This window comes from Leptodactylus fuscus, chromosome 4 (genome assembly GCF_031893055.1).
Source record: "Leptodactylus fuscus isolate aLepFus1 chromosome 4, aLepFus1.hap2, whole genome shotgun sequence".
NCBI lineage: Eukaryota > Metazoa > Chordata > Amphibia > Anura > Leptodactylidae > Leptodactylus > Leptodactylus fuscus.
The window spans coordinates 183,542,054-183,568,043 of NC_134268.1; the positions used below are offsets into that span (position 1 = coordinate 183,542,054).

General features: G+C 42.0%; 1 protein-coding gene across 2 annotated transcripts; it reads right to left on the reverse strand.

Moving 5' to 3' along the window:
• Window positions 1–579: 579 nt before the first annotated feature.
• Window positions 580–5,576, reverse strand: SP8 (Sp8 transcription factor). 2 transcript variants are annotated; one of them, XM_075271475.1, is made up of 2 exons: window positions 5,514–5,576; window positions 580–2,261 (listed from the first exon to the last, which is right to left on the reverse strand). In XM_075271475.1, the coding sequence occupies exons 1-2, from the start codon at window positions 5,532–5,534 to the stop codon at window positions 699–701; spliced, it is 1,584 nt and encodes a 527-aa protein (XP_075127576.1). In that variant the 5' UTR covers window positions 5,535–5,576; the 3' UTR covers window positions 580–698. The 2 variants fall into 2 exon arrangements, with proteins under 2 accessions (XP_075127576.1, XP_075127577.1); XM_075271476.1 differs by lacking the exon at window positions 5,514–5,576 and adding an exon at window positions 5,311–5,419.
• Between the last annotated feature and the right edge of the window lie 20,414 nt (window positions 5,577–25,990).

Here is a 25,990-nt window from a genome sequence, read left to right on the forward strand (position 1 = left end):
TTGGGCCTTTGGCCTAGAGGGTAGTGTAAGGTGGCAAGTACATTGTCTATAGGGGATCTGGCTGGTAAAATAGATTTATATAGACATAAATGATATTAAAGGAAATGAGAGCATTTCTAGTGATCCATATAATCTTCTGCTCATGGCTTGGCCCTATTATTAGACATGTTGACCCTTCACATTAACCATTATATTACAGGATGGTTTCTTGTAGAGTTGTGTAAATGTCCACTGCAAACAGGTATATGTCTAGGAGTATAAAGCCATAAACTAGCATAGAGTCCAGTGAATATATTATCATTAGGATTACCTGTTGGCTGATAACAGAGACCTCACTACTATAGACAGCAGTTTGGAGCAATTTCTGAGTGGTGGATTTTCCATAGGACACAATGCATTATACAGGACAGTATATAGTGAGGCCAGTGCTGTCCATTGATCCTGATATAACTTCCCGGCTGTATTGTAGCCATACAGTCCAGTTCTGGTATTACATTACTATAGGGGGGTTGGGGTGAGGCCCCTTCTCAGCTCCAGGTACTACTGAGTCTTAAGGGGATGGGGTCCAGGTTCCTTGTATTGGAGTTATCAGGACTAGGGAGAGCTCCAGCTGAGGTCACTTGTATGTCCCTAAGTCACAGCACAGAGAGGGTATATAGGGGTATATAGGGATCACATGGCAGCATGCTGTCCATGGCTCACTCCAAGCCGTTCCTTTCCGTGCTGTGCAGCAGCTCGGGGGAGTGGCAGGGCGGACTGGCGGAGGGGCTGTGTTCGCTGTCGGTGTCGCTGCCCTTCTTGCCCCCGCTGCCGGTTCCGCCATTGCCGGCTCCTCCGCCCGCCCCCGCGCTGTGTGTCTTCACGTGTTTGCTCAGGTGGTCGCTGCGCATAAAACGCTTGTTGCAGACCGGACAGGCGAAGCGTTTCTCCCCGGTGTGGGTGCGGAGATGACGCTGCAGCTCGTCTGAGCGGGTAAACCTTTTGCCGCAGAAAAGCCAGTTGCAGACAAAGGGCCGCTCCCCGGTGTGCCAGCGCAAGTGCGCCTTCAGATGGGACGTTTTGCCGTAGACTTTTCCGCATCCGGGAATGTGACAGCTGTGCAGCCCCTTCCTCCGCAGACTCGCCCCCGCGGGGCCCAGGCGCTCAGCTTCTTGACAGTTGGGGCAATCACAGGTGGCTCTTCCAGAGTAGCGCCGGGCTGAGGAGCGTGGGGAGCCTCCTAGTGGCCCGGTGGGAGCTAGCATGGAACTGGCAGAGAGGGGGGAGGATGAAGGGTCAGGGTAAGTCCCAGGGCCAAGCACTGGCTTAAATCCGTCCATTAGGTGCTGTCCAGCTGGGCTAAGAAGATGACCTCCGGGGGTTCCCCCAGCTCCCCCACTTCCACCTCCGCCTCCTCCACTTCCCCCAGTCCCAGCTCCTCCACCTCCTCCAGTGGTAAAGTGTCCGAACCCGGCTGCAGTGTAGTCGGAGCCGTATCCGCCTAGTGGGGAGTGCAGGGAGCTCTGAAGGGACCCCGGGTGCAGGGCTGCTCCGGCCCCAGGGCTCTGAACGTCTATCCAGCCAGCTCCTACTTCCCACCAGCTGGAGGCGCTCCCGGCAGCCGCAGCACTCACGTCCCCGGTATGTGAGGGCTTGAACCAGGACTCGTAGGGGTGCGCCATGCCGACCCTGGGGTAGATGCTCTGCAGTCCGTCTACAGAGGCGTGCACCTTGGACAGGAACACCGGCTGGTGGTGATGGGACGCGGCCGCCGCTGCGGCCGCTGCTGCTGCCGCCGCTGCCGCCGCCGCCTCCTGGGATCCTCCGCTGACTGGGAATACAGAGTACTCGTTAGCAAAGGGAGAGGCGGCTGACACCGGACCGTTCCCACCTCCCCCTCCGCCGCCTCCACCACCACCGCCACCGCCGGAGGAGGTCAAAGAGAAGGCGCTGGAGCCCGGTGACCCCCCGCAGCTAAAAGAGTCCGATACCAAGGCTGCTGCAGCCGCCGCGGCAGCTGCAGCCGCCGCCGCCGCCGCGGCACTGGAGGATGAAGAGCCGCTTCTGGAGGAGCTGCTGACCCCGAAGCCAGAGAGGGAACCGGAGCCCAAGGTGCAACTACCGGAGGAGGACGAGGACGAGGATCGCTTCCAGGGGTGGAAACCCTTCCCGAACGAGCCCGAGCTGTCGGACAGGGCTGACGGGGACGGGCTGGGGCTGCCGATCTTGTTACAGGTGGCTGCAAGCATGGCCAGGGGTGTAGATCCCAAGCGCGGCTCTTCCTGGAGACAAGAAGAAAGACCGGGAGAAAACGTCAGTGAATGTGAACTGCACCAAAGTCTATATAACACCATATGATATCACTGCTGGCACACACGCCCTGTACACAAACTTGTGTCATCCTATTACTACAGGTGTCTTATACACTGCTGGAGTATATACCACACATAGAAAGTTATAAGACTATAGGTATGTTATATACTGCTCTGCAGGAGTATATACTATATATTCAGAGGTATAATACTACAGGTGTGTATTATGTGATAACACTGCTGAAGTATATACCACACATAGAAAGTTATAATACTATAGGTGTGGTATACAGTGCTCTCTTGGAGTATATACCACACATATAAAGTTATAATACTACAGATGTGTTATACATTGCTCAGTTGGAGTATATAGCATACATATAAAGTTATAATGCTACAGGTGTGCTATACAGTGCTCAGTTGGAGTATATAGCATACATATAAAGTTATAATACTACAGGTGTGCTATACAGTGCTCAGTTGGAGTATATACAACAAAGATAACGTTATATTACTACAGATGTACTCTCTTGGAGTATATGGCACACAGATACATTTACAATACTACCGATGTGTTATACAGGGCTTCGCTAGAGATATAAAACACATCCAAAGTTATAATACTGTAATGCATGTTATCCAGTGCACTGTGTAATAACACTGCTGGAGTATATACTGTACATACAAGTTAGAATACTAGCGTTGTGTTATACAGAGTGCTAGAATAACACTGCTGGCGTACATACCGCGCATACAAAGATATAATAGTACATGTATGTTACATGTATGATGTATAATAACACTGTATACTACACATACAAAGTTATAATAGTACATGTATGTTCCATGTGTAATATATAATAACACTGTATACTACACATACAAAGTTATAATGCTGGTGCAGCTGTGTTATAAAGTGCGCTGAATAATAATAACACTTCCAGCATATATACCGTCTATACAAAGTTCCAATACATGATACGACTAGTTTCTAATTCACACAAAGTTGTAGAACTACTATAGGTGTGTTGTATAAACCCCTGGGTACATATAGCACATGCAAAGATTCATCACCAGTATCCAAAGTGTATTGCAAATCCCCCGGTGTGATAACTGCAAGTTCATACACTAAATAACAAAGTTGTATTATTTCTATTGATACAGTGTATATGGCCTTTCAGTATATCCAGATTTGTAGCATTGTTCCAGGAGTATTGTATATAACCCAGAACTACGCAGTTACTTCATACAGTTATATCATGGCAACAGGTGGATATACATTTCACCTATACAACACACTCAAAGTTATATCACCATAGCTTGTGCCTAGTATACAGCAGTGTATCTGTCCAAACCATGTATCTAGGGCCACTTATTAATCTGTTGTCTCAAGTTTGCAGATTTATATATTGTATATAACCCTGTATAATAACACAACTGCCATACATGAAACACATGCAAAGTTTTATTATTCACTGTATTCGCATTGTCTACAGTACTCCGTATTACCTCTGTATCCCCATACACGGTATATTTTGTATAATGATATATAGCACAATTAGATAACTGTCTTATATACAAACATACAAGAAGTGGCAAATACACCACAGATCAGCAATGACAGAAATAGGCTTAGTCCTTTGTTGTAGTTTTATGCGTTTGCATAGATCACTTATACATAGTGTAACCAATCACCACGTGTGTATATTACACTACATATACGGCGCATATATATATATATATATATATATATATATATATATATATATATATATATATATTGCTAGAGCAATGGTCACTGTACAAAGCGCTGTGTATATATGTATATATCCCTATGGCCCCTTCTATAAGAGCGCTGTTAATATAGATGATAGATAGAATTACATAGATAAATAGATTGATAGAATTACATAGATAGAATGAATCACAGATAGAGAAATATAATTAGATCAATGGGTAAATAGATGATAGAATTAGATCGATCGATAGACGATAAATAGAATTAAATAAATTTAAATATATAAATAAATAGATATGATAGATAATTTTCGTATATCTTCACTTTTATAAGAGTTTCTTAATTGACTCAGCTCCATTCCCATATATATATATATATATATATATATATATATATATATATATATATATATATATATGTATTATATGTAGTACTAGGTAACTGTCTTCACTAGTTACAAGTATATAGCTTAGACTGTGTATTAATATTTGTAGATATATTTATATAAAACATCTTTTTTCTATTATATTTTCTCTAATAAATATGATTTTATAATCAGGAATATTTCTCTATATTTTTAATTTTGCATTATATTTAGTATCATAATAACTTGTGTAATAAAACACTCCAAGCTTTTATCTCACCAGTAAAATTCTTTTCTACACACAAGTATATACCGGTATCTATCTATCTCCTATCTATCTATCTATCTATCTATCTATCTATCTATCTATCTATCTATCTCTCTCCTATCTATCTATCTATCTATCTATCTATCTATCTATCTATCTATCTCCTATCTATCTATCTATCTATCTATCTATCTATCTATCTATCTATCTCCTATCTATCTATCTATCTATCTATCTATCTATCTATCTATCTATCTATCATCTCTCCATCTATCTGATATTAAATAGAATCGAATACTAGTAAATGAAATATCGCCTTCAATAAAACGCTAGACTTTTCTATCCTGTACAATTTTTAGCTTGTAACTTGCGTTTTCCTTTCCTAACCTCTATGTCCATTTCCCACCAACTAAAAATATCGATCGCCATATAAAATTCATCCCATCAGATAGAAGAATAAAGTATGATGGGAGTTCTATCAATCCTGTCCGTTCACACACGGGACCCCTGCGGCTCTGAGGTGCGGTAACTCCACGCAACAGTTGTCTGTATGGTTTCGAAGTTTCCAAAGTCCGAGCAGAAATGAATGCAAGAAGCGGTGCGGTAACGCAGGGTGGTGAGGAGAAGCTGCAGAATCCCGAGCACGTACCTGTGGAGGAGGAGAGGCTGCGTCTGCCTGCAGTCACACACCGCACTGTGTGTATGGAGCCGCTGTTGCCTGTGCTGTGCCTGCCAGTGACTCTGCCCCCTGCTCACACTATAGAGGAGTGATGCCGGCCCCTGCCCGGACCCCGGCTATTATAACCCTGCACTGAGGCGGTAATAAAGACAAGCAGTCATGGCAGCACTCACCCCCAGCAGAGACGTGGCCATCCCAGCAGTGCCCTCCTCAGAGGATCCGTTTTATACGTAGATATCAGAGCTGGCTTTTTTTAGAGGTGTGGATGCCGTGCTCAGGTCCGCCCCTCCCCGCACTATTGTAGCTCCTCTCCGGCTTTGAAGTACCGCTCAGCCCGGTGCAGCCAATCACAGGCACCGCAGCCGGGCCCGGGTCAGCCAGACGGCGAGCACAGCCCCTGCCGCCCCGCCCTCCGCCGCCAGGGGGCGCTCCGGCTCGTACAATCACAGCTCCCCAGCAGCGCCTTGCTGTGTCTACCCCCTCCTGTGTGTGTGTGAACTGTGTACAAGTTCACTGGGAGTCTTCTCCCCATCACTTTGGCTTCTTCGCCGTCTTCTAGCAGTTCCTGAGCTGCTGGTGGGAAATGGCAGCCTGGCAGTGGCTTTACAGACATTGTCCGCTCAGTCCCTGTGGACTCAGGCGCTGCCTTATGGTTTTATCTCATCCATAGGATATTTTATACAAAGTTGTTCCATAGCTGTGAAATCCAGGGTGGAAATGTGTATAGAAATGTGTATAGTGTAGCCTGCAAGAAGCTCAGCAATGTAAGACAGGGAGGAAACCCCCAGTACTGAAGATGCAGGGGAACTACAAGTCCCTGAATGTCTAGTACAGAGCTGGAGAGCTGCAGAGTGCTTCTATCTATCTATCTATCTATCTATCTATCTATCTATCTATCTATCTATCTATCATCTATCTATCTATCTATCTATCTATCTATCTATCTATCTATCATATATTTGCATCTATCTACAGTATTTATATCTATGCACAGAACTTTTGTCTTTCTATTATATTTTTTAGCTATCCATCTATCTCTCTGATAGATAATCTGTTTGTCTCTCGGTTTATCCACCATCTCTCTGTCTAGTCATCTAACTCACCATCTATTCATCTATCTATCTATCTATCTATCTATCTATCTATCTATCTATCTATCTATCCATCTATCTTTATTTTCAATCTGATTTACCATTTCTACCATCTCTCTGTCTGGTCGTTTAACTCCCTATCTTGCTGATCATCTATCTATCTATCTATCTATCTATCTATCTATCTATCTATCTATCTATCTATCTATATCTAATCCTAGACGATACTATATACACCATAACCATTTCTACCCAATATCTCTCTCCCATGCCATGGCTTGTCCCACACTTAGTATTATTAGATAGTGCTATACATATAGTATTATTACTTATGGGGCGGTATATGTGACATGTATTGATGCTGCTCTGCACTCTGATGTGACGGTCTCTGTCTGTCTCTGTGTGTTTCTCTCTGTCTCTTCCTCTGTCTCTCCGGTGTTTATCTCCGGCTCCTGTGAATGATTTCAGCCTGTTGAGAAGGCGGCACAGGCCGGCCCAGAGGGAGGATCGGGCGGTACAAGGAGGGGACTGCGTTTAACAAATAAAAAAGAATTAACTTCATTGCTTTCCCCTGGTCCTGTAATGATATTCATTTCCAGGAGCTAATGCACACTTGTTTAATGGGGGGCTTAACCCTTACACTGCCCCGAGGGCGGTATGTGTGTGTTGGGACATGATGGCAGGCAACAGGTTAACCCATAAAGTATGGAAGGGTCAACATAACATACAGTATCAGAATATATAAATATATATATATATATATATATATATATATATATATATGTATATATCTTTTAAATATACAGATTATATATATATATATAATCTGTATATATAAATATATTTAAAAAGTATAATTATATGATATATATCTATATACAGTATATATCTAGAGTATATATATATATATATATATACATACATATAGATATATATGTATATATACACACACAAGTGTATAGTTGATCAAAGCCTATAAATTCTGCCTCTCCTTACATATATATAAACGTTACATTGTTTCAGCCACACTTTATCATGTAGATTTCTTATTAATTCACTTCTGCTTCTTTCTTGTTTCCAGTTTTCCTTCCTTTGTAGTTATTAATAGTTGGGTCTTTCCTACTATTTTTCTGCCCTGTTCGGATGCTTATGGCTTCCATATTACACCCGATATTTTAATGACCACTATTAACCCTCTGTATATACAATTGTAGATAGTGTAGATGAAAGAAGACATTCTAGGGAAGCCATGCGATGGTATTGCTATTCAGGAGGACAGGACTTGTGCTGTGTGACTTGTGGCTGCCCCTCCTCCCCCGGCGGTACCGCAGCCTGTCCTGCCTGTTGATGACTCCCGCGTCATTTGAATTTCAGATGTAATAAGGCAGGAGGTTTTTAATCAGGGCGGCGGTGTGTGTGTGATAGGAGCGGCTTATTGACCACTGTCATCATTACAGCACAGCACAAAGTTAATTAAAACGACCGCAGCTCCTTCATCATATCAGGTGTCTGCGCCTTTATTACAGCCTGTGATGGATCGTGCACATGATTAATTTCTCTGTTTCTTCGATTTGGACAAACAGCTTTTGGGGGCTGATTTACATCCTGCAAACAACCTTCTGAGGAAGACACTTGTCACATGTCCTGATTATAGTGGGGGAGCAAGAATGACACCCCCTCCCCTGTGCGGTGTCCTCTGAGCACCGGGGCTACACAAACTACACATCTATCTATCTATCTATCTATCTATCTATCTATCTATCTATCTATCTATCTCATATCTATCTATCTATCTCATATCTATCTATCTATCTATCTATCTCATATCTATCTATCTATCTATCTATCTATCTATCTCCTATCTATCTATCTATCTATCTATCTATCTATCTCTTTTTATCTATCTATCTATCTATCTATCTATCTATCTATCTATCTATCTATTTTTCTGTCTGTCTGTCTATCCAAATATCAATTGTCATGATCTTATCACAATGCTTATATATCTAAAGTTATCTTTCTTTCTCTATGTTCTCTTCCTATTTATCAGTTTATACATTTATGGTTCTTGTTCTATCTATCTATAGATTTGCATTACCCTTTCTATACGTATATGACACAGAATCATTGTCTACTTTTGCTATATATTTCAAATATAGGTATTTGGTTAATCAAAAAGTGGAAGAATAATTTTAGATGGCAATATATGTATTTTTATAACCAGTACACCTTTAGTCACTGATCCCTTATATATTCTAGACAAACCCACACCTGGATAAATAAATACATAGATAAAGAGATAGATAGATAGATAGATAGATAGATAGATAGATAGATAGATAGATAGATATTACTGTAAAAACTGTGAATCGCCAGCAGATCTATAAAGAGTAGGATGATAGCAGATAAAAATAACTAGTGAGATAGACTTATATCTAAATACATGGAGAGAAACAGAGAAGAGGGACACAAATGTACATAGAGATAACTGGATAGACAGAGCAAACTGTAGATAGATAAAAAAAATAGTTGATGGATGATACTGTAGATGCTTAAGATAGCAGATAGAAAGATAAGTACAGGGATAAAGAGAAAAGGAGATAGCTAGAGCGAGAGATAGATAGATAGATAGATAGATAGATAGATAGATAGATAGATGATACTGTAGTTAGCAGTGTTAGAGTAATTCTCTTTCTTATATGTATACTTATATTCTAATATGACTAATGTCTGCATCTTTCTTAACCAGAGTGTGTTTCTGGATCCATTTTGTCAGTTTGAATCCAGATATACAGAGATAACATCAGATCATAGAGCAGATAGAATGATAAAGAGATCGATAACTAGAGAGATAGAAAGATAGCTAGAGCGATAGATAGATAGATAGATAGATAGATAGATAGATAGATAGATAGATAGATAGATAGATAGATGATACTGTAGATACTGTAGATATATAGCAGATATATCCAGGGATTGGAAGTTAGATTGCAGATAGAAAAATAACTAGAGAGATAGAGAGATAACTAGAAAAATATAAACATGTAGAGAGATAGAGAGATGAATAAATAATTAGATAAACAGATAAATAGACAGACAGACAGATAGATAGATAGATAGATAGATAGATAGATAGATAGATAGATAGATAGCTAGCTAAATAATTAGATAAGTGGCTAGATGGATGGACGGTCTATAGAAATATATGAGGTCTGTATCTGTAGGTTCTTGGTGCCAGGGCTATAGCCGCAGCCTCCAGATGAGTGATGTGGAGTCCTGCGTCTTATTATCGCACATATCCATAATCTATGTGTGTGCACTCAGTAAATGAAGTATGTACATTTAGTGAGATTAAAGCCCCTGCTATTCACTTATAAGGCCACAAATCACTGGCATCAGTGCAGTCAATAGAGATGAATAGTGCAGCCTGCTCCATGTATAGGGCGTCTGTGTATTCACTATACTATACAGCTGTATCTCTATATATTATCATTTATACCATGTTACACAGCCTCCCTGTCCTGTAATGACTCCTTATATATGGGGGGATCTATCCCAGGGATTACTGTAACCACTAGATAAATACTGCCAGAGATCATAGTTTATCAGAAGTCACACCCTGGAGCAGCTCCTTTATATCCTTATATCTGAGGATAGAGAGAACACTAATAGGAGGAGTGTGATAGAGTATATAGCAGCAGTGTGATAGAGTATATAGCAGCAGTGTGACAGAGTATATAGCAGCAGTGTGATAGAGTATATAGCAGAAGTGTGGTAGAGTATATAGAAGCAGTGGGATAGAGTATATAGCAGCAGTGGGATAGAGTATATAACAGAAGTGGGATAGAGTATATAGAAGCAGTGGGATAGAGTATATAGAAGCAGTGAAATAGAGTATATAGAAGCAGTGGGATAGAGTATATAGCAGCAGTGCGATAGAGTATATAGAAGCAGTGGGATAGAGTATATAGCAGCAGTGTGACAGAGTATATAGCAGCAGTGTGATAGAGTATATAGCAGAAGTGTGGTAGAGTATATAGAAGCAGTGGGATAGAGTATATAGCAGCAGTGGGATAGAGTATATAACAGAAATGGGATAGAGTATATAGAAGCAGTGCAATAAAGTATATAGAAGCAGTGGGATAGAGTATATAGCAGCAGTGGGATAGAGTATATAACAGAAGTGGGATAGAGTATATAGAAGCAGTGGGATAGAGTATATAGAAGCAGTGAAATAGAGTATATAGAAGCAGTGGGATAGAGTATATAGCAGCAGTGCGATAGAGTATATAGAAGCAGTGGGATAGAGTATATAGCAGCAGTGTGACAGAGTATATAGCAGCAGTGTGATAGAGTATATAGCAGAAGTGTGGTAGAGTATATAGAAGCAGTGGGATAGAGTATATAGCAGCAGTGGGATAGAGTATATAACAGAAGTGGGATAGAGTATATAGAAGCAGTGGGATAGAGTATATAGAAGCAGTGAAATAGAGTATATAGAAGCAGTGGGATAGAGTATATAGAAGCAGTGGGATAGAGTATATAGCAGCTGTGTGATAGAATATATAGCAGTAGTATGATAGCATATATAGCAGCAGTGCAATAAAGTATATAGAAGCAGTGGGATAGAGTATATAGAAGCAGTGTGATAGAGTATATAGAAGCAGTGTGATAGAGTATATAGCAGTAGTGGGATAGAGTATATAACAGCAGTGGAATAGACTATATAGCAGCAGTGTGAAAGAGATTATAGCAGTAGTGTGATAGAGTATATAGCAGTAGTGTAATATATAGTATAGCAGTAGTGTGATAAAGTATATAGCAGAAGTGTGATAGAGAGTATAGAAGAAGTGGGATAGAGTATATAGAAGCAGTGTGAAAGAGATTATAGCAGTAGTGTGATAGAGTGTATAGCAGAAGTGTGATAGAGTATATAGAAGCAGTGTGATAGAGTATATAGCAGAAGTGGGATAGAGTATATAGCGGCAGTGGCATAGAGTATGTAGAAGCAGTGGGATAGAGTATATAGAAACAATGGGAGAGAGTAGATAGAAGCAGTGGGATAGAGTATATAGAAACTGTGTGGTAGAGTATATAGCAGCAGTGTAATATATAGTATAGCAGCAGTGGGATAGAGTATATAGCAGCAGTGTGATAGAGTATATAGAAACAGTGGGATAGAGTATATAGAAGCAGTGGGATAGAGTATATAGCAGCAGTAGGATAGAGTATATAGCAGCAGTGTGATAGAGTATATAGCAGCAGTGTAAAGCACCAGTGTGATGGCATATGGAGATGTACTGTGGCAGAGTAAGAAGGAGCAGTTATTACTGTAGCTAACTTAGGCCTAGTTCACATCTGTGTTCGGGCCATTCCATTCCCCTCTCCGCATGAAAAAGACGGAGAGAAAAATCCTGCAAGCAGTACTTTTTTCTCTGCATTATTTGTGCGAAAACCACACGGACCCCATTATATTTTATGGGGTCCACGGGTTTCCTTAGGTAACTGTTTTTTTATGTGAATTAGGTTTCTATTCGGTGGGTCCCCATGCAGACTCCCAGAACGGAAATCTGAACGCAGATGTGAATCAAACCTTAGTCCTGCAAGCCTGACTTTTTCATCCTTTGATTTCAATTATTAAAAATGTGACACCTGACGTACTACATTATAGTCAATGAGGTCCCTCGGAATCTGTTTGTGTCCATCATGCCCCCAATCCGTTGCCGTTTTTCCATTCTTCTAGTCATGTGACAGATCAGAAGAACCAATAGGACAGTGAGTGTATTAGTGTAGCGTTGCCCCGTCTTCCTTCCTTCCTTCCTTCCTTCCTTCCTTCCTTCCTTCCTTCCTTCCTTCCTTCCTTCCTTCCTTCCTTCCTTCCTTCCTTCCTTCCTTCTTTCTTTCTTTCCATAGACATATGGATAAACAGACATATTAGAGCTCTTTTATAAAAACCCATCTGGTGTCTAAACTGGTGCATATTATGTCCTAGCATGAGTAGATTTCAGTTTCTGGTGCACAGACATCTCAAGATACATCACAATTATTAAGAAGCCTCATAATAATTGTACCCCATCTGAAGTCAGTGTGCCACAGATGAACCTATTGTGTGCAGTCCTGTGCACCAGAATTGAAATTAGGTATTACTGATGCAAGATTTCTGGAGCATGTTATAGTAAATCCATTGGCCAAGGAGTCCCCACCATAGACTGCCTTGACCCCCGCCCTGATCTGCCAACTTTTCTCAAAAGTGGTTAGCAGGTTGGAAAACAGACAAAGCAGCACATTATGGGTGCAAACAGCTGAGGCAAAATGTGCCAATTTTGCAAAACAAAATTGGCATGTTCAGTCCTAGTAAAATTCCCCAATATGTTTCATGTACATAGACGACTAGAGAAGTAGACAGATTTCATGATTACCATAGATAATATCAGTGAACATACATTTTCAGACAACTTAGTCTTATTTCATAGAGCATGTTATTTGGGACCAAAATGTAATGCACTTAAATTAAAAATGTGGCTATATCTGCCTATAAAACCTCTCGAAAGTACCAAGTGGTCTCTCTTCTAGCTAATTTGCTGTTCATTCCCTGTTGCTAGCCAAGATCCATCCATAGATAAATTAGATAAGCAAGACTGGATCACAGTGGGTTAAGGGGGGAGATTCTTTCTATCTTCACAGCATGAATGGAGAGTGGAGTGGTTGATTCTCCTCCATAGTCTCCACACACCTCTGCAAACTTCTCTGTGCAATGGACTGAACATTCTGCAAATTTCACAACTTACAATTTCTTGTATGTACTTGTATACTTCTGTTTGTTTGCACTTGTACAGTTACTACTGGCAGGATTACATATACAGAAATGGGTAGCATCTCTAATGGTTAGGAGAAGGGAGCAGACTGCTGCTTATTGTACATGCCCACAGCCTCAGAGACAAATGTAGAATGTGCTGCAGCTAGAAATACTGATAGGACACCATGTATGAAGGCTTATACAGACTGAGCATATTAAAAAAAGCTGAAAGCTCAGGTACCCTTTAAAGATGCTGAAAAGCTAAATATTTGATACTATCCATTGTATCCATCTTCTTTTTATCTACATGTATCTGTGATGTCTTTTGCAATTTTCCCACGCGTTTCCTGTGAATGTGCAGCACTTCCTTACATGACATTTCACTTATAGCGTGTATCTGACAGAGCACATATAATAATGGGGGGGGGGGGGTTTCATAGAAAAAAAAAAACCTCCTCTGCTTTATAAACCAGTAGTAATTACCTGCCACAGCAATTAGCTGACTATCAGGAAGAAATTAGATCGCTCAATGTAGCATAAATAATGCGAATAATTTGGTAAGGACACAGCCAGGACGTGCAGCCGGCTCCAGGCTGATATTACACAATGATGTCTGGATAGGGGGAGAGGGGCAGGCTATGAGGCTCTGGCTGCCAGTCAGCTCCTGCGCCATTTACATATGTGCAGTGAAAGTCAGACACCCAGCTCCTCCAGATCACAGTAATTAACACACAGACACTTGAATGGTTGGAGCTGCTTTCCCCAGGATTTTACAATGCAGCTTTATGTCACATTTGGCAGAATCACGAGCTGGAGTAATGTTCTGGCCGCAGTCATCCTATCATCTGTTGAGCATATTCTGCCTCTGTATAATATTCCTATGTGAGGCTGTTATAGGGGTTGTCAGGCTGCTGGAGTGCTACAGCTGTTTTATCTATGCTGGCTGCACTCATTGGGCTCTACTTTATTACAATGGACCATATTTACTAATTCCCACATGTCATCTGGATGAGACTGGCCAATGAGATGACTGGAGAAGACTTTAGTGGGCTCTGACATAGCAAAGGATATAGTCACACGTGCCAGACGTGCTAGAGTAATTTCAGGTTCATGCATTGTTTCTGCAGCATGGGTATGGATTCCTGCAAACCTCATTCGGATGAGTGCGACAGTCACACAATCTGTCATGTGCAAACGTACCCAAAGAGTCCTGGCCATTCAAGCTTTAGCTGGTTGATGGTCTTATGTTGGGGTCTAAAATATTTTATCAGTCCTTACTGATGAGTAGAGCTGGGATACCTCATATTCAATATGCAAATAGTCGTAAGATTTAGCTCTCTGGTTCGTTTTGCTCAGAACTTGTTCGGATGGAACCAGGAGTGCTATTATTATACTCCACGGTCTCATGAGACCCCAGGGTCTAAGTATATAAGTGAAGGCCCAAGGAAGGTGAGGAAAAATAACACATATTTACTTTGATTCACCTCGCCTGGGCATTTCCGTGGTGTTCTTTGGTTCCTGGGATGCTCTTCAGACCTCTTTGGGCCCCCGCCTAGTCTTACCATGAGGCCTATGATTGGGTCTCAGCAATCACATGGGTTACATTGAGCGTCATGACATTATGATCATCATGGCATACACAATGGGACTGCTGAGGCCTTTGTGACATCAGCTGGAGGCCAGAAGAGGCCTGAATAATATGCTAGGGACCACCGGATGCCCAGGAGAGGTGAGGCAAGTTGAGTAAGTGTTTGTCATTTTCCCTCACCTCACCTGGGCCTACACTTATTATACTCTGACATCGAACAGAACTCCGGAATATAATAGTATTCTCTGGGTGATTAACTAACTTTTACTTAGGAAGCACCATCACATTTAGTGAAAATAATGGGGCAGCATGCAGTGCTAAATTTTCCAGTATAATAACAGTCACCATGATGAAAGCCAATAGATACACCTATAAGACAATGGGGTCTCTCAGGTACCATTGGAGTCCATTGTGTGGTGGGTCTATCACATAAGGCTAGAGCTACACGGCCTCTCTTGACACGACTTTCATTACACTGCCAATCCCAATGATCATCATGTCAATGCCAATGATCGTTGTGTCGCTTTGTGACTCTTTCATTCACATCGGTAAATGGAGTCACATTGCAACCCCAAGGGTGCGATGTGACTTCATTCATTAACATAAGTTAAGGAGCTACAGGGCAAAATGGTAATTATTTAGTCTGAGACACGGCCAAAGTCATCGTGTAGCCCTATCCTTATTGAAGGCCACAGCAAAGATGTGAACCAAGACTGATATTTCTGATAGAGAATGGAGCAGCAGAGAATACATTATTTCTCCATATTAGTTACACTTCATCTCACTCCCCTCTATTCACCCCTCACACTCCAATCACTTACCAAACTGCCTAACCTAATGAACATTCCCACGTGTGATATGGAAAAGATTGTCCAACCAGAATACCAGAGAAGACTTTAGTGGGCGCAGGTTCGGACATAACAAAGGCTGTATTCACACATGTTGGATTTGCTGCAGAAGTTTCTATGGCTAAAAATCAGGTCCAGGCTTCCTTCTGTTTTTCTTTAAGAAAAAATCTTAACAAATAAACTGTATTGCTTAGGATTTTTAAGGCAATTTTTTGAGTATTTTTGAACCTTAGGTTTTTTGTTTGTTTTGTGTTTTTCCATTTTTTTTAGATCTTTTTTCCTATTGTGAAATCAATAGGAAAAATGTCAGATCCAGAGAATGCTACATTTTGAGAAAAAAAAAACAACAACAAAGAGGCAAAAAAAAAAAAAACTACATGAAATGGTGCATGAAAGACAAGACGAAAATCACTATGAACGTAAGGTTAGCCATAATTTCTTATTGAATAACCGTATTGTATGAAACAGCTTCATACATGATGAACTTGAGGATATCTCTGGACATAGACCACCTACCCATTACCTACTGCTGTAGGAAGATATAAGGCAAGTACTTACCTATCTTCTTTACTGGTCACTAGAGATGAGCGAACAGTGTTCTATCGAACTCATGTTCGATCGGATATTAGGCTGTTCGGCATGTTCGAATCGAATCGAACACCGCGTGGTAAAGTGCGCCATTACTCGATTCCCCTCCCACCTTCCCTGGCGCCTTTTTTGCTCCAATAACAGCGCAGGGTAGGTGGGACAGGAACTACGACACCGGTGACGTTGAAAAAAGTAGGCAAAACCCATTGGCTGCCGAAAACATGTGACCTCTAATTTAAAAGAACAGCGCCGCCCAGCTTCGCGTCATTCTGAGCTTGCAATTCACCGGGGACGGAGGTTTCCGTCCAGCTAGCTAGGGCTTAGATTCTGGGTAGGCAGGGACAGGCTAGGATAGGAAGGAGAAGACAACCAACAGCTCTTGTAAGAGCTAAATTCCAGGGAGAAGCTTGTCAGTGTAACGTGGCACTGACGGGCTCAATCGCCGCAACCCAGCTTTCCCAGGATCCTGAATGGAATACACTGTCAGTGTATTCCCGTATACCCGATATATACCCCGATACCCGTTCCAACGGTGTGCCCCCCCACCTTCACCCCAGAAATACCCTGCAAGTCCCCTAGCAATAGAATTGGGGCTATATACACCCACAATTTTTACTACTGGTATACAGTGCCATTGTCTGACTGGGAATTCAAAGAATATATTGGGAATACAAATACCCTCATTTCTTGCTACTGCCATATAGTGCCAGTGTCTGACTGGGAATTCAAAGAATATATTGGGGTTACGTGCACCCACAATTTTTACTACTGGTATACAGTGCCATTGTCTGACTGGGAATTCAAAGAGTATATTGGGAATACAAATACCCTCATTTCTTGCTACTGCCATATAGTGCCAGTTTCTGACTGGGAATTCAAAGAATATATTGGGGTTACGTGCACCCCCAATTTTTACTACTGGTATACAGTGCCATTGTCTGACTGGGAATTCAAAGAATATATTGGGGTTATAAATACCCTCATTTCTTGCTACTGCCATATAGTGCCAGTTTCTGACTGGTAATTCAAAGAATATATTGGGGTTACGTGCACCCACAATTTTTACTACTGGTATACAGTGCCATTGTCTGACTGGGAATTCAAAGAGTATATTGGGAATACAAATACCCTCATTTCTTGCTACTGCCATATAGTGCCAGTTTCTGACTGGTAATTCAAAGAATATATTGGGGTTACGTGCACCCACAATTTTTACTACTGGTATACAGTGCCATTGTCTGACTGGGAATTCAAAGAGTATATTGGGAATACAAATACCCTCATTTCTTGCTACTGCCATATAGTGCCAGTTTCTGACTGGGAATTCAAAGAATATATTGGGGTTACGTGCACCCACAATTTTTACTACTGGTATACAGTGCCATTGTCTGACTGGGAATTCAAAGAATATATTGGGAATACAAATACCCTCATTTCTTGCTACTGCCATATAGTGCCAGTGTCTGACTGGTAATTCAAAGAATATATTGGGGTTACGTGCACCCACAATTTTTACTACTGGTATACAGTGCCATTGTCTGACTGGGAATTCAAAGAGTATATTGGGAATACAAATACCCTCATTTCTTGCTACTGCCATATAGTGCCAGTTTCTGACTGGTAATTCAAAGAATATATTGGGGTTACGTGCACCCACAATTTTTACTACTGGTATACAGTGCCATTGTCTGACTGGGAATTCAAAGAGTATATTGGGAATACAAATACCCTCATTTCTTGCTACTGCCATATAGTGCCAGTTTCTGACTGGGAATTCAAAGAATATATTGGGGTTACGTGCACCCACAATTTTTACTACTGGTATACAGTGCCATTGTCTGACTGGGAATTCAAAGAATATATTGGGGTTATAAATACCCTCATTTCTTGCTACTGCCATATAGTGCCAGTTTCTGACTGGTAATTCAAAGAATATATTGGGGTTACGTGCACCCACAATTTTTACTACTGGTATACAGTGCCATTGTCTGACTGGGAATTCAAAGAGTATATTGGGAATACAAATACCCTCATTTCTTGCTACTGCCATATAGTGCCAGTTTCTGACTGGGAATTCAAAGAATATATTGGGGTTACGTGCACCCACAATTTTTACTACTGGTATACAGTGCCATTGTCTGACTGGGAATTCAAAGAGTATATTGGGAATACAAATACCCTCATTTCTTGCTACTGCCATATAGTGCCAGTTTCTGACTGGGAATTCAAAGAATATATTGGGGTTACGTGCACCCACAATTTTTACTACTGGTATACAGTGCCATTGTCTGACTGGGAATTCAAAGAATATATTGGGGTTATAAATACCCTCATTTCTTGCTACTGCCATATAGTGCCAGTTTCTGACTGGTAATTCAAAGAATATATTGGGGTTACGTGCACCCACAATTTTTACTACTGGTATACAGTGCCATTGTCTGACTGGGAATTCAAAGAGTATATTGGGAATACAAATACCCTCATTTCTTGCTACTGCCATATAGTGCCAGTTTCTGACTGGGAATTCAAAGAATATATTGGGGTTACGTGCACCCCCAATTTTTACTACTGGTATACAGTGCCATTGTCTGACTGGGAATTCAAAGAATATATTGGGGTTATAAATACCCTCATTTCTTGCTACTGCCATATAGTGCCAGTTTCTGACTGGTAATTCAAAGAATATATTGGGGTTACGTGCACCCACAATTTTTACTACTGGTATACAGTGCCATTGTCTGACTGGGAATTCAAAGAGTATATTGGGAATACAAATACCCTCATTTCTTGCTACTGCCATATAGTGCCAGTTTCTGACTGGTAATTCAAAGAATATATTGGGGTTACGTGCACCCACAATTTTTACTACTGGTATACAGTGCCATTGTCTGACTGGGAATTCAAAGAGTATATTGGGAATACAAATACCCTCATTTCTTGCTACTGCCATATAGTGCCAGTTTCTGACTGGGAATTCAAAGAATATATTGGGGTTACGTGCACCCACAATTTTTACTACTGGTATACAGTGCCATTGTCTGACTGGGAATTCAAAGAATATATTGGGAATACAAATACCCTCATTTCTTGCTACTGCCATATAGTGCCAGTGTCTGACTGGTAATTCAAAGAATATATTGGGGTTACGTGCACCCACAATTTTTACTACTGGTATACAGTGCCATTGTCTGACTGGGAATTCAAAGAGTATATTGGGAATACAAATACCCTCATTTCTTGCTACTGCCATATAGTGCCAGTTTCTGACTGGTAATTCAAAGAATATATTGGGGTTACGTGCACCCACAATTTTTACTACTGGTATACAGTGCCATTGTCTGACTGGGAATTCAAAGAATATATTGGGAATACAAATACCCTCATTTCTTGCTACTGCCATATAGTGCCAGTGTCTGACTGGTAATTCAAAGAATATATTGGGGTTACGTGCACCCACAATTTTTACTACTGGTATACAGTGCCATTGTCTGACTGGGAATTCAAAGAGTATATTGGGAATACAAATACCCTCATTTCTTGCTACTGCCATATAGTGCCAGTTTCTGACTGGTAATTCAAAGAATATATTGGGGTTACGTGCACCCACAATTTTTACTACTGGTATACAGTGCCAATGTCTGACTGGGAATTCAAAGAATATATTGGGGTTATAAATACCCTCATTTCTTGCTACTGCCATATAGTGCCAGTTTCTGACTGGTAATTCAAAGAATATATTGGGGTTACGTGCACCCACAATTTTTACTACTGGTATACAGTGCCATTGTCTGACTGGGAATTCAAAGAGTATATTGGGAATACAAATACCCTCATTTCTTGCTACTGCCATATAGTGCCAGTTTCTGACTGGTAATTCAAAGAATATATTGGGGTTACGTGCACCCACAATTTTTACTACTGGTATACAGTGCCATTGTCTGACTGGGAATTCAAAGAGTATATTGGGAATACAAATACCCTCATTTCTTGCTACTGCCATATAGTGCCAGTTTCTGACTGGTAATTCAAAGAATATATTGGGGTTACGTGCACCCACAATTTTTACTACTGGTATACAGTGCCATTGTCTGACTGGGAATTCAAAGAGTATATTGGGAATACAAATACCCTCATTTCTTGCTACTGCCATATAGTGCCAGTTTCTGACTGGTAATTCAAAGAATATATTGGGGTTACGTGCACCCACAATTTTTACTACTGGTATACAGTGCCATTGTCTGACTGGGAATTCAAAGAGTATATTGGGAATACAAATACCCTCATTTCTTGCTACTGCCATATAGTGCCAGTTTCTGACTGGGAATTCAAAGAATATATTGGGGTTACGTGCACCCACAATTTTTACTACTGGTATACAGTGCCATTGTCTGACTGGGAATTCAAAGAATATATTGGGAATACAAATACCCTCATTTCTTGCTACTGCCATATAGTGCCAGTGTCTGACTGGTAATTCAAAGAATATATTGGGGTTACGTGCACCCACAATTTTTACTACTGGTATACAGTGCCATTGTCTGACTGGGAATTCAAAGAGTATATTGGGAATACAAATACCCTCATTTCTTGCTACTGCCATATAGTGCCAGTTTCTGACTGGTAATTCAAAGAATATATTGGGGTTACGTGCACCCACAATTTTTACTACTGGTATACAGTGCCATTGTCTGACTGGGAATTCAAAGAGTATATTGGGAATACAAATACCCTCATATCTTGCTACTGCCATATAGTGCCAGTTTCTGACTGGTAATTCAAAGAATATATTGGGGTTACGTGCACCCACAATTTTTACTACTGGTATACAGTGCCATTGTCTGACTGGGAATTCAAAGAGTATATTGGGAATACAAATACCCTCATTTCTTGCTACTGCCATATAGTGCCAGTTTCTGACTGGGAATTCAAAGAATATATTGGGGTTACGTGCACCCCCAATTTTTACTACTGGTATACAGTGCCATTGTCTGACTGGGAATTCAAAGAATATATTGGGGTTATAAATACCCTCATTTCTTGCTACTGCCATATAGTGCCAGTTTCTGACTGGTAATTCAAAGAATATATTGGGGTTACGTGCACCCACAATTTTTACTACTGGTATACAGTGCCATTGTCTGACTGGGAATTCAAAGAGTATATTGGGAATACAAATACCCTCATTTCTTGCTACTGCCATATAGTGCCAGTTTCTGACTGGTAATTCAAAGAATATATTGGGGTTACGTGCACCCACAATTTTTACTACTGGTATACAGTGCCATTGTCTGACTGGGAATTCAAAGAATATATTGGGAATACAAATACCCTCATTTCTTGCTACTGCCATATAGTGCCAGTGTCTGACTGGTAATTCAAAGAATATATTGGGGTTACGTGCACCCACAATTTTTACTACTGGTATACAGTGCCATTGTCTGACTGGGAATTCAAAGAGTATATTGGGAATACAAATACCCTCATTTCTTGCTACTGCCATATAGTGCCAGTTTCTGACTGGTAATTCAAAGAATATATTGGGGTTACGTGCACCCACAATTTTTACTACTGGTATACAGTGCCATTGTCTGACTGGGAATTCAAAGAGTATATTGGGAATACAAATACCCTCATTTCTTGCTACTGCCATATAGTGCCAGTTTCTGACTGGGAATTCAAAGAATATATTGGGGTTACGTGCACCCACAATTTTTACTACTGGTATACAGTGCCATTGTCTGACTGGGAATTCAAAGAATATATTGGGGTTATAAATACCCTCATTTCTTGCTACTGCCATATAGTGCCAGTTTCTGACTGGTAATTCAAAGAATATATTGGGGTTACGTGCACCCACAATTTTTACTACTGGTATACAGTGCCATTGTCTGACTGGGAATTCAAAGAGTATATTGGGAATACAAATACCCTCATTTCTTGCTACTGCCATATAGTGCCAGTTTCTGACTGGGAATTCAAAGAATATATTGGGGTTACGTGCACCCACAATTTTTACTACTGGTATACAGTGCCATTGTCTGACTGGGAATTCAAAGAGTATATTGGGAATACAAATACCCTCATTTCTTGCTACTGCCATATAGTGCCAGTTTCTGACTGGGAATTCAAAGAATATATTGGGGTTACGTGCACCCACAATTTTTACTACTGGTATACAGTGCCATTGTCTGACTGGGAATTCAAAGAATATATTGGGGTTATAAATACCCTCATTTCTTGCTACTGCCATATAGTGCCAGTTTCTGACTGGTAATTCAAAGAATATATTGGGGTTACGTGCACCCACAATTTTTACTACTGGTATACAGTGCCATTGTCTGACTGGGAATTCAAAGAGTATATTGGGAATACAAATACCCTCATTTCTTGCTACTGCCATATAGTGCCAGTTTCTGACTGGGAATTCAAAGAATATATTGGGGTTACGTGCACCCCCAATTTTTACTACTGGTATACAGTGCCATTGTCTGACTGGGAATTCAAAGAATATATTGGGGTTATAAATACCCTCATTTCTTGCTACTGCCATATAGTGCCAGTTTCTGACTGGTAATTCAAAGAATATATTGGGGTTACGTGCACCCACAATTTTTACTACTGGTATACAGTGCCATTGTCTGACTGGGAATTCAAAGAGTATATTGGGAATACAAATACCCTCATTTCTTGCTACTGCCATATAGTGCCAGTTTCTGACTGGGAATTCAAAGAATATATTGGGGTTACGTGCACCCACAATTTTTACTACTGGTATACAGTGCCATTGTCTGACTGGGAATTCAAAGAATATATTGGGGTTATAAATACCCTCATTTCTTGCTACTGCCATATAGTGCCAGTTTCTGACTGGTAATTCAAAGAATATATTGGGGTTACGTGCACCCACAATTTTTACTACTGGTATACAGTGCCATTGTCTGACTGGGAATTCAAAGAGTATATTGGGAATACAAATACCCTCATTTCTTGCTACTGCCATATAGTGCCAGTTTCTGACTGGGAATTCAAAGAATATATTGGGGTTACGTGCACCCACAATTTTTACTACTGGTATACAGTGCCATTGTCTGACTGGGAATTCAAAGAATATATTGGGAATACAAATACCCTCATTTCTTGCTACTGCCATATAGTGCCAGTGTCTGACTGGTAATTCAAAGAATATATTGGGGTTACGTGCACCCACAATTTTTACTACTGGTATACAGTGCCATTGTCTGACTGGGAATTCAAAGAGTATATTGGGAATACAAATACCCTCATTTCTTGCTACTGCCATATAGTGCCAGTTTCTGACTGGTAATTCAAAGAATATATTGGGGTTACGTGCACCCACAATTTTTACTACTGGTATACAGTGCCATTGTCTGACTGGGAATTCAAAGAGTATATTGGGAATACAAATACCCTCATTTCTTGCTACTGCCATATAGTGCCAGTTTCTGACTGGTAATTCAAAGAATATATTGGGGTTACGTGCACCCACAATTTTTACTACTGGTATACAGTGCCATTGTCTGACTGGGAATTCAAAGAGTATATTGGGAATACAAATACCCTCATTTCTTGCTACTGCCATATAGTGCCAGTTTCTGACTGGGAATTCAAAGAATATATTGGGGTTACGTGCACCCACAATTTTTACTACTGGTATACAGTGCCAATTTCTAACTAGGAATTCAAAATGCGCAAGGCTCCCGGAAAGGGACGTGGACGAGGCCGTGGGCGAGGTCGGGGGAATGGTTCTGGGGAGCAAGGTAGCAGTGAAGCCACAGGGCGTCCCGTGCCTACTCCTGTGGGGCAGCAAGCATTGCGCCACTCCACAGTGCCAGGGTTGCTTGCCACATTAACTAAACTGCAGGGTACAAACCTTAGTAGGCCCGAGAACCAGGAACAGGTCTTGCAATGGCTGTCAGAGAACGCTTACAGCACATTGTCCAGCAGCCAGTCAGACTCTGCCTCCTCTCCTCCTATTACCCAACAGTCTTGTCTTCCTTCCTCCCAAAATTCCGAAGCTTTACAGAACAATAACCCAAACTGTCCCTGCTCCCCAGAGCTGTTCTCCGCTCCTTTCATTGTCCCTCAACCTGCCTCTCCACGTCACGATTCCACGAACCTAACAGAGGAGCATCTGTGTCCAGATGCTCAAACACTAGAGTCTCCTCCATCTCCGTTCGATTTGGTGGTGGATGACCAGCAACCCACCCTCATCGACGATGATGTGACGCAGTTGCCGTCAGGGCATCCAGTTGACCGGCGCATTGTGCGGGAGGAGGAGATGAGACAGGAGTTGGAAGAGGAAGTGGTGGATGATGAGGACACTGACCCGACCTGGACAGGGGGGATGTCAAGCGGGGAAAGTAGTGTGGATGTTGAGGCAGGTGCAGCACCAAAAAGGGTAGCTAGAGGCAGAGGTCAGCAGCTTAGGCGAAGCCAGGCCACACCCGGAATCTCCCAAGATGTTCCAGTTCGTACCCAGCCCCGAAAAACTCCCACCTCGAGGGCACGTTTCTCGAAGGTGTGGAGTTTTTTCAAGGAATGCGCCGAGGACAGATATAGTGTTGTCTGCACAATTTGCCTCTCGAAATTGATTAGGGGCTCTGAGAAGAGCAACCTGTCCACCACTTCAATGCGCCGTCATTTGGAATCCAAGCACTGGAATCAGTGGCAGGCAGCAACGGCAGGACAAAGGCCGCCTGCCGTTCACGCCACTGCCACTGCCTCTGCCTCTGCCACTGCCACTGCTGACTGTGCTGGCGATGCACTCCAGAGGACGAGCCAGGACACCACTTCATCTGCCTCCGCCACTTTGTTGACTTCTACCTCATCCTCCCCTGGTCCTGTCTTATCTCCTTCTCCTGCACCATCAAAGGCACCATCAGGCGTTTCTTTACAACAACCCACCATCTCTCAGACATTGGAGCGGCGGCAGAAATACACTGCTAACCACCCACACGCGCAAGCCTTGAACGCCAACATCGCTAAACTGCTGGCCCAGGAGATGTTGGCGTTCCGGCTTGTTGAAACTCCCGCCTTCCTGGACCTGATGGCAACTGCGGCACCTCGCTATGCCGTCCCTAGCCGTCACTACTTCTCCCGGTGTGCCGTCCCCGCCTTGCACCAGCACGTGTCACTCAACATCAGGCGGGCCCTTAGTTCCGCGCTTTGCACAAAGGTCCACTTGACCACCGACGCGTGGACAAGTGCATGCGGACAGGGACGCTACATTTCACTGACGGCACACTGGGTGAATGTAGTTGAGGCTGGGACTGCTTCCCAAACTGGCCCGGTGTACCTCGTCTCCCCGCCTAACATTCCTGGCAGGGACACGAGAAGAACACCCCCCTCCTCCTCCTCCTCTACCGCCTCCTCCTCCGCCACCGCCTCCTCCTCCGCCACCGCCTCCTCCTCCGCTGTTAGATTGACCCCAGCTACGAGTTGGAAACGTTGCAGCACTGGCGTTGGTAGACGTCAGCAGGCTGTGCTGAAGCTGATCAGCTTGGGGGACAGACAGCACACTGCCTCCGAGGTGAGGGATGCCCTCCTCGATGAGACGGCAATATGGTTTGAGCCGCTGCACCTGGGCCCAGGCATGGTCGTTTGTGATAACGGCCGGAACCTGGTAGCAGCTCTGGAGCTTGCCGGACTCCAACATGTTCCATGCCTGGCCCACGTCTTCAACCTAGTGGTGCAACGTTTCCTAAAGAGCTACCCCAAT